The sequence below is a fragment of the Phanerochaete carnosa genome (genome assembly GCF_000300595.1).
Source record: "Phanerochaete carnosa HHB-10118-sp unplaced genomic scaffold PHACAscaffold_4, whole genome shotgun sequence".
In the NCBI taxonomy this organism is placed as follows: domain Eukaryota; kingdom Fungi; phylum Basidiomycota; class Agaricomycetes; order Polyporales; family Phanerochaetaceae; genus Phanerochaete; species Phanerochaete carnosa.
Window position 1 is genome coordinate 1,026,221 of NW_006767631.1, and position 7,178 is coordinate 1,033,398.

A 7,178-nucleotide genomic window follows, 5' to 3' on the forward strand; every position below is an offset into this window, starting at 1 on the left:
GTTGGTGACCTCCAACATCCGTCTTTCACTCTGCAGGCCGCTTTGGTCCTTCCATATATAGACCAGCAATGGACATGTTGAAGTATCAGGCTTAGCAAACGTCAATTTGCCACCAACCTCGCTGAAGGTGGCATTTTTTCTGCGGCTGCGGGACCGAAATTCACATTGCACGGTCGGAGACTCAGCAAGCATCGAGCTCCTCCCATTGACGTGCTAGGAGCATTAACATGCCCCCTCAAAGGTCCAGCCTCGGAAGAACACATACTGTAACGGGCCCATCTCGACATTGACAACGATCTTCTGTCGGTAGGAGATGCCCAGATAATTGATGAGACAGACTTTAGTGAGAGGTGAAGGCACGTGTCCAGGACGAGCCGAATCATCTCACGAGTGCTCTTGCTAGGAAACGTTACGAAGTCTGCCACTCTTGAAGGTTCGCGTTCTGACCACACGGACCCCACTATCTGAGCAGCTTCAGCTCCAGCTTGCACGGCTGATATTACAGAGGGGTGTCGAAATCGCGGGAGCTTACGCTATACATATACAATAGCAAAAAAATCAATGTCCAAGGCTTCGACCCGATGACCAGCCGGACACAGGAATAAACGATAAGCATGCGGGTATGCGTGGAGGTTCAAAGAAGATTAGTCCTCATCTTCTTCCTCAACTGCCTCTTGTTTTCTTTTGCGCGGCGCTGGTTTCGAGGCGGGCTTCGACTTAGACGGCGGGGCGGATGACTTCTTGGGGGCAGGCTGTGCACATGTTAGAGTCGGACCAATGGACAACTATCGAGATTGACACGGACCTTACGCTTGGGTTTAGACTCTTCTTCCTCGTCCTCTTCCTCGTCGCCGCTCACGGCGTCGATTTCAGCGCCGAAGTCCTCGCCGGACTCCTCTGAGTCTTGCTTCTTCTTCGATGCCCGCTTCTTAGGTGCGGCCTTCTCCTTCGCAGGGGCTGCCTTCTTAGCCGCTCCGCGCTTGGGTTTGGGTTTTTCATCCTCATCCTCATCGTCCTCATACTAGGCGAAGCATGCGAGTTGGGGCTGTGATGATGCACGAAATAAGATGCACTGTACCTTACTAGTCTTCCTAGGCCGCTTCTTAGACCTTTCCTCGTCCTCACCCTCGTCCTCGTCCTCATCCTCGTCCTTCTATGGATTGTCGATGGTCAGCGAACGTCTATCTGCATCGCCACCAAATGCATACCTTCGCCTTCCTTGCCCTCTTCTTCATGGGCTTCTCCTCACCATCGTCCTTCTTCGCCCGCTTGGCTGGGGCTTTCTTCTTCTCGGTGACGATAGGCTCGCCTGGGCCCTGGTCCTTCTCAGGGATTGCGCCCTCGTCCCAGGCGCATTTAACTTTTTCCTGTTCAGCTTCCTTGAGCTCGTCAAAACCCTCGATCTCCTCAGGCTTGGAACACGAGGTCTTCAGCTTCTCGATCGTAGATGCGGGAGCACAGCCCCAATGCTGGTAGGAGCTAATGAAAAGTGAGATAACATATAGTCGTACTAGCGAACCGCGCGTACAAAGACTTGTTGCCCCGGAAGTCGACTTCATGCCCGAGCCTGAAGTAGCCTTTACCAATAGTTTCGCCACATCCATCTATGTCGGATGATATGAGTTCAGACCTGAGAGTCAAACAAGCGTACATACCCTTGCACTTGGCACGACCGGATGATGCGTACTCGAGCTTGAACTTGCCAGGTTTATCCTCCTTGACTTTCTTCTCCTTGGCCGCGGCCTTCTTCTTCACAACTTTCTCGCTATCCTCTTCTTCCTCGTCCTCCCCGGCAGGATTGCGCGCGGATTCGGGAATGTCCTCATCAGCAACGTGACCCTCCTCCCAGGCCTTGCGGATGCGCTCCTGGTCTTCCTCCTTGAGGTCGTCGAAGCCGTCGAGCTCGTCGGCATTCTCAAACTGGCCCTTCATGTTCTCGATGACCTTGGAGGTGACGCAGCCCCAATGGCGCCATGCACTACAGCATAACGCGTCAAGAATATTATTTGGACGACGGTATTGTGCTCACAAAGAGGTGTTCCCCTTGAAGTCGACGATAGAACCGAAACGTAGCGCGCCTTTAGGAATGGGTGTCCCTGTCGACTAGTTAGACCTGTCTGTCAAAATATCTAGGTCAAACACCCACCAGCACATGGCTTAGGTCCTGCGGGTTAGGAAAGGACGCGAAAAATCGCGAAAATAAGTGTCGATGTCTACGGGGGCGGTGCCGACGACACACGCGCTGCGGCCACGCACCTTTACACTTGGCGCGTGCGCTGCCCGCGTACTCGAGACGGTAACCGCTTTTCTTGTCGCTCTCTTCGTTGTCAGACATGTCTGTGAGTGTTTAGGGGTGTAAGGGAGAGGGTAGGGGGAGAAAATCGATGAAGAGGGTTTCAAGTTGAACTCTAGGATTATATGGGCATGGAGATAATTCACAGTCCGCTTGTATTTGCGCGGCTTATGCAATGCAGATACTTTGGCCACTTTACCACGCTCATCCTAGGCCCTGTCGGAACGTAACGGAGTGTGCTGTGCGCGAGAAATTCCATGCTTCGTTCGAAAGGGGTGGTCAAGGAGGATGGACGAGGCCCGCAGGCGAGAACTGTGCAGACTCCGGGCCAGCCTGCGGAAGTTCTCCGCTGCTCTTTCTCCGCCTGATCTCTATCGCTCTGCATTTGTGGATCCGCCTGTCTCCGACCACTCAGATACCCGACCAGGACGATTGAGGGAATGAAGATTGAAGCACTCATACGATGAAACAATACACTATGACTTCGCTGGCTAGTAGCGCACAGGAGCAAGAACGAGACTATGCGGCAGACAGGTAGATCCTCCTCAGTTGCTTCGGTACTGCAAACTCTCGACAGACAGGGCACATCTTCTTATTCGACAGCGCCGTGCGAATACACCTGTCCGGTAATGACAACTAAGTCAATCGTTGTCAAGCGTGCGGGAATCGGTAGCACTTACGATGTGCAGAACAAGTGACCACACCTCGTTGCGCTGGTCTCCTTTGGGGCTTCCAGGCAGAGTGGGCAACTGAAGAAAAGCCCTGATGTCGGGGGCTTCTCGGCGTCAGGCGACTCGACCTCCCCATTCACGCACTGGTTCTCGGTGGGCTGACGGTTGTGCACTGTAGTACTGTGCGAGGGATGTGCGCGAGAGATAGAGGCGGGTGAACGCGCGAAGCCATGGTAGCCGTCTCGTTCTTCCTCGAACTCTTCCATATCGTCGTCAGTCCAATAATCAGGGTCTTCCTCGTCCTCAGAGCCGTCATGATATTCCCGTCCGTTCTCCTCTGGGAATACCCGCTCCCCAATCTCATCCTCCCACCCTTCGGAGGAGTCATCAAAATCGTCGTCCTCTTCATCTGAGTCGCTGTCATCGCGATGAACCGCAGCATACTCGATATGCTGTAATTCAAAATGTTACACCGATACAGCAAATTGATACGAGGTGAAGACATACCACATGCAGACCAGCTGCAGTACGGAAGTTGCGCTCGCATACCGCACAGTAGTGGTGACGAGGTGAATATACATAATGCTACACAGCAGATCAATTTATCTGTGTAACTTACCGCAACTCTCATGAAACTTACATTGCGAAGCGAGTTCTTATTAGCGAAGCGACGGTTACAGGTGTCGCACCGGGGGTGGTTAGGCGACACTTGCACATGTTGAGCTCTCGCCTCTTCGCCCGGAAAATAGCGATCACAAAGAGTGCAGTAAGTCAAGTCAGAATAGACGAAGTCAGACATTTCAGCAAAGATGGTGGGTGGTCAAGTCAGAGCTGTGCTGGACTCGAGCCCATGATGTCGATCCTTTATAGAACAGCGGATAAATTCGTCATTTCATGATTGCTCGGCTTACAGAGTGGAGCTAGGACCGACCTACATGCCTGTGTGACTGCCGCCGTCGGACGACGTCGAAGAGGCAGTCGTCGTTGAGATCTGGACTGAGCTCGAAGACAAATGCTCCACAGCCGAACCGGGGGCAATATGGCCGGGTCTGCAATTGCCATGGTAGTCCATGAACAAAATAGCTAAATACGACCGAGTAAAACCCTGACAACGTACGCACCCGTGGACATAAACCCCGAGTCCGCGATGACCTGGCGACGAACAAGTCGTATGACGCTTGTGCATAACGGCGGTTCACCCGGATTTGGCAAAGTACTCACTGGTAGACGCGCATAACGGACGCGCTTACGATCTGGCTCTCACTCACCATTTCGACGATACCCCTCGCTTTATTCTACCTCGCTTTTGCTCTACCGTTATACTGTACTCGCTATAATTCTGTACCACTATGAGGTTCACAAAACCCGCCTGGGTCGCCCACAGAGGTCCGTACGCGTACCACATAGCAACACAATGCATTGAAGGCTTCCCCAGACTCCTCGAGCCGCGACCAGAGCAAGCGGCTCTCAATGTTTTCGTGTCATGTACATCCTGATTGCTCGCGGATTGCTACCGGAGGTCTCGACGCGAAAGTACGTATATGGAGCACAAAACCGATCCTGAACCGCGATTCCGAGCTCTCTGGACGTCCGCCGAAGCTGCTCTGCACCTTGTCAATGCACACGGGCCCTGTGCTGACCGTGAGGTGGGCACATTCTGGGAGATGGCTTGCGAGTGGGAGCGATGATGCTATCATTATGATTTGGGATCTTGACCCGTGCGTCCTCTTCATTTGCGTTGAGTGAGACAAGACATGCTCATGGTCCGTCTCCATACCAGAAATGCAAGAGGAAAGGTCTGGGGCTCAGATGAAGTGAATGTAGAGGGGTGGAAACCATTGAAGCGTTTACCGGGGCACGAGAGCGGTGTGTACACATCTGGACATTCCCTATGCCACCGTTCATGTTGAGCAGATGTCACGGACTTGGCCTGGTCTCCTGCTGACAGGTACCTTGCTTCTGTGGGACTAGATTCACAAGTGATCATATGGTGCGGCTTCACGCTAGGTGCGCTTCGAAGAATATTGTTCTAGGGCCCTACGTTAACGCTGCCACAGAACGGCTACGAAGACTCGACCAGCACCAAGGTTTCGTTAAAGGCGTCTGCTGGGATCCTGTTGGAGAGTTTCTCGCAACTTCTTCTGATGACAGAACGCTCAAGATTTGGCGCACTGCGGACTGGGGCCTTGAAGCCGAGGTCAAGAAGCCCTTCGAAGACTCGCCTGGCACATTCTTTCGGCGGCTGAGGTGCGCTTCATCATGTAATACGTACTTCTGGGCTAAGATCTCGCAACAGTTGGTCTCCTGACGGTGCTCATATCACCGCTTCTAACGCTACCAACAATAAGGGATATGTCTTCATCGCCGCTGTCATTGCGAGAAACTCGTGGACGTCAGAGATCAGTTTAGTTGGGCATGAGAACACGGTCGAAGTTGCTGTGCGTATATACGTCGCATCGAAATTCTCCTCCAACTGACCAATCTCTAGGCATATAATCCACACATTTTCCTTCGCGATGCTAACGCTCCAGTTGTCGCTTCAAATATATGCTCAGTGGCAGCTCTTGGTGCAGACGACCGCTCTGTCTCCGTGTGGCAAACTAAGTCAGCGCGACCGATGGTAGTAGCAAAAGAGGTGTTCGAGCGCCAAATCATGGATTTGAGTTGGTGCGTGCACGCGCCTTGTGCCAGGACGAAGCATGGATGCTGATCAGGGGCGTCTTAGGTCATCTGACGGCCTGACTTTGTACGCCGTTTCGTCTGACGGGACCATGGCCGTTTTCAGCTTCGACCCAGACGAGCTTGAAGGCATCGCACCTCAATCCGCGCAAGAGCTATATTTGAAGAAGTTCGGCTTCACACCGTCACCACTGCCCGAAGGCTACTCACACCAGCCGGAGCAACAAGACACGAGGATGACGCCGCCGCCGTCTCCAGGTCGCACGCCCGCCAACGCGCATGCACAAGATCTCGGCTTTGGCATAGCATCCAACGGTGGCGAGGTCGTCAACAAGCTCGTCGCCAAGCGCAAGACACGTAAACAGGGGCAGCCAACATTCATCGGCTCGTTCGGGGGGTCTATTCCTTCCGCAAACGTCCCCTCGGCCCACGTTCCATCTGCCAGCACTGCATCGGCGCCCACGAGCACAGGCCCCATCACAAGCCCTACGCGGTCCACCGGCCGCTCCTTCCACGAAATTGCGGGCATTGTGCCAAGCCGCCCGCCTGCGTCGTCGATGCTACTGTCTGCACCTGAGCCGCCCTCGTCCAGCAATGCATTTGGCACAGGCCGTGGGGCGAGCGAGGAGGTGAATCTCGATCTCGTGTACCCCGATGAGTACGACATGAACACCGAGGTGCAGATTAGCGCACTCGACACGAACGGACGGCAGAAGCGCAAGTCGAGTGTCATGGATGCCATCGACGACCGCCCGAGCAAGGCACGAACGCTCGGCGGAGACCGCCCCAGGGATATTGTGGCCGTCAAAGAACTTGCGCCTGCGAGTAGCACCATCGTCGTGTACGATGCGAGCAGTGCGACAGACGCACAGAATGTGGCCGCGAGGCTACCTATAACGCCATTGTTGACGTATTTGAAAGCTCAGGCCGAGGGAAGCGAAGACCTGCTTGAGGCACGGAACTCGGAGGATGGATGTAAACTATTCACGTTCATCTTTGATTTCCCATGGTGCTGACGATCGTGGCTATAGCTCCTCACGAAGTCATATTTGTTAGTGGCAAGCAGACTCAATGGCTGGACTATTTAGCATCTCCAGTTCTGGCACTGGCCGTGTCCAGCGCGTTCTGTGCCGTAGCCATGCAAGACGGTTCACTGAATGTTTACTCTCCAACGGGCAGACGGTACGACGCGGGGCTCTTTCGATTCGCACCAGAACTAACATCATCGTCATGGCAGACTGATGCCAACAATGAGCCTGGGAGCATCGTGCTGTCTGCTTAGTGCCAGCAAGAATTGTCTCCTTGCGCTGAGCTCAAGTGGACAAGTTCATGTATGGTGTGTATTTTTGCTCCCGTTCAGAAGTCGTGTTTTCATGTTTTGCTGCAGGAATATCAAACAGCAGCGAGCACTTTTCCCTCCGACATCTGTGCTCCCCATCATCGGCTCGTCGCCAAACTGCACCGTCGTCTCTGCCACCGTCCGCTCGAACGGCGCTCCCCTCATTTGCCTCTCAACGGGCATCTCCCACAGCTAC

General features: G+C 53.8%; 3 protein-coding genes across 3 annotated transcripts in view; 1 reads left to right on the plus strand and 2 right to left on the minus strand.

Moving 5' to 3' along the window:
• Nucleotides 1–490: 490 nt before the first annotated feature.
• PHACADRAFT_253668 (uncharacterized protein) lies at nt 491–2,340 on the minus strand. Its single transcript, XM_007394286.1, has 9 exons — nt 2,257–2,340; nt 2,147–2,164; nt 2,030–2,096; nt 1,656–1,978; nt 1,529–1,604; nt 1,209–1,479; nt 1,079–1,153; nt 806–1,021; nt 491–752 (listed from the first exon to the last, which is right to left on the minus strand). The coding sequence occupies exons 1-9, from the start codon at nt 2,333–2,335 to the stop codon at nt 645–647; spliced, it is 1,233 nt and encodes a 410-aa protein (XP_007394348.1). The 5' UTR covers nt 2,336–2,340; the 3' UTR covers nt 491–644.
• A 442-nt stretch (nt 2,341–2,782) lies between these two features.
• PHACADRAFT_253670 (uncharacterized protein) lies at nt 2,783–3,990 on the minus strand. Its single transcript, XM_007394287.1, has 5 exons — nt 3,900–3,990; nt 3,605–3,826; nt 3,472–3,549; nt 2,974–3,416; nt 2,783–2,912 (listed from the first exon to the last, which is right to left on the minus strand). Exons 2-5 carry the CDS (start codon nt 3,761–3,763, stop codon nt 2,813–2,815), a joined length of 780 nt encoding a protein of 259 aa, XP_007394349.1. The 5' UTR covers nt 3,764–3,826; nt 3,900–3,990; the 3' UTR covers nt 2,783–2,812.
• Nucleotides 3,991–4,199: 209 nt separating this feature from the next.
• The window catches only part of PHACADRAFT_118264 (uncharacterized protein), a 6,197-nt gene continuing 3,218 nt past the window's right edge, over nt 4,200–7,178 (plus strand). Inside the window, exons 1-8 of the mRNA XM_007394288.1 lie at nt 4,200–4,350; nt 4,400–4,682; nt 4,745–4,830; nt 4,879–4,971; nt 5,022–5,211; nt 5,261–5,402; nt 5,453–5,631; nt 5,690–6,618. Coding sequence (XP_007394350.1) covers nt 4,314–4,350; nt 4,400–4,682; nt 4,745–4,830; nt 4,879–4,971; nt 5,022–5,211; nt 5,261–5,402; nt 5,453–5,631; nt 5,690–6,618 — 1,939 coding nt within the window. The 5' untranslated portion in view covers nt 4,200–4,313. The remainder of the gene's footprint in view (nt 4,351–4,399; nt 4,683–4,744; nt 4,831–4,878; nt 4,972–5,021; nt 5,212–5,260; nt 5,403–5,452; nt 5,632–5,689; nt 6,619–7,178) is intronic.

Bases quoted from the DNA above. Each gene is read 5' to 3' on its own strand.
- PHACADRAFT_253670 (XM_007394287.1), bottom strand. From the start codon at position 3,763: ATGTCTGACTTCGTCTATTCTGACTTGACTTACTGCACTCTTTGTGAT. The intron at 3,550-3,604 runs GTAAGTTTCATG...TCTGCTGTGTAG, and splicing joins ATAAGAACTCGCTTCGCAAT to CATTATGTATATTCACCTCG. The intron at 3,417-3,471 runs GTATGTCTTCAC...TTTGAATTACAG, and splicing joins CTGCAGCTGGTCTGCATGTG to CATATCGAGTATGCTGCGGT.
- PHACADRAFT_253668 (XM_007394286.1), bottom strand. From the start codon at position 2,335: ATGTCTGACAACGAAGAGAGCGACAAGAAAAGCGGTTACCGTCTCGAG. The intron at 1,605-1,655 runs GTATGTACGCTT...CATCCGACATAG, and splicing joins CGGTCGTGCCAAGTGCAAGG to ATGGATGTGGCGAAACTATT. The intron at 1,154-1,208 runs GTATGCATTTGG...GACAATCCATAG, and splicing joins AGAGGGCAAGGAAGGCGAAG to AAGGACGAGGATGAGGACGA.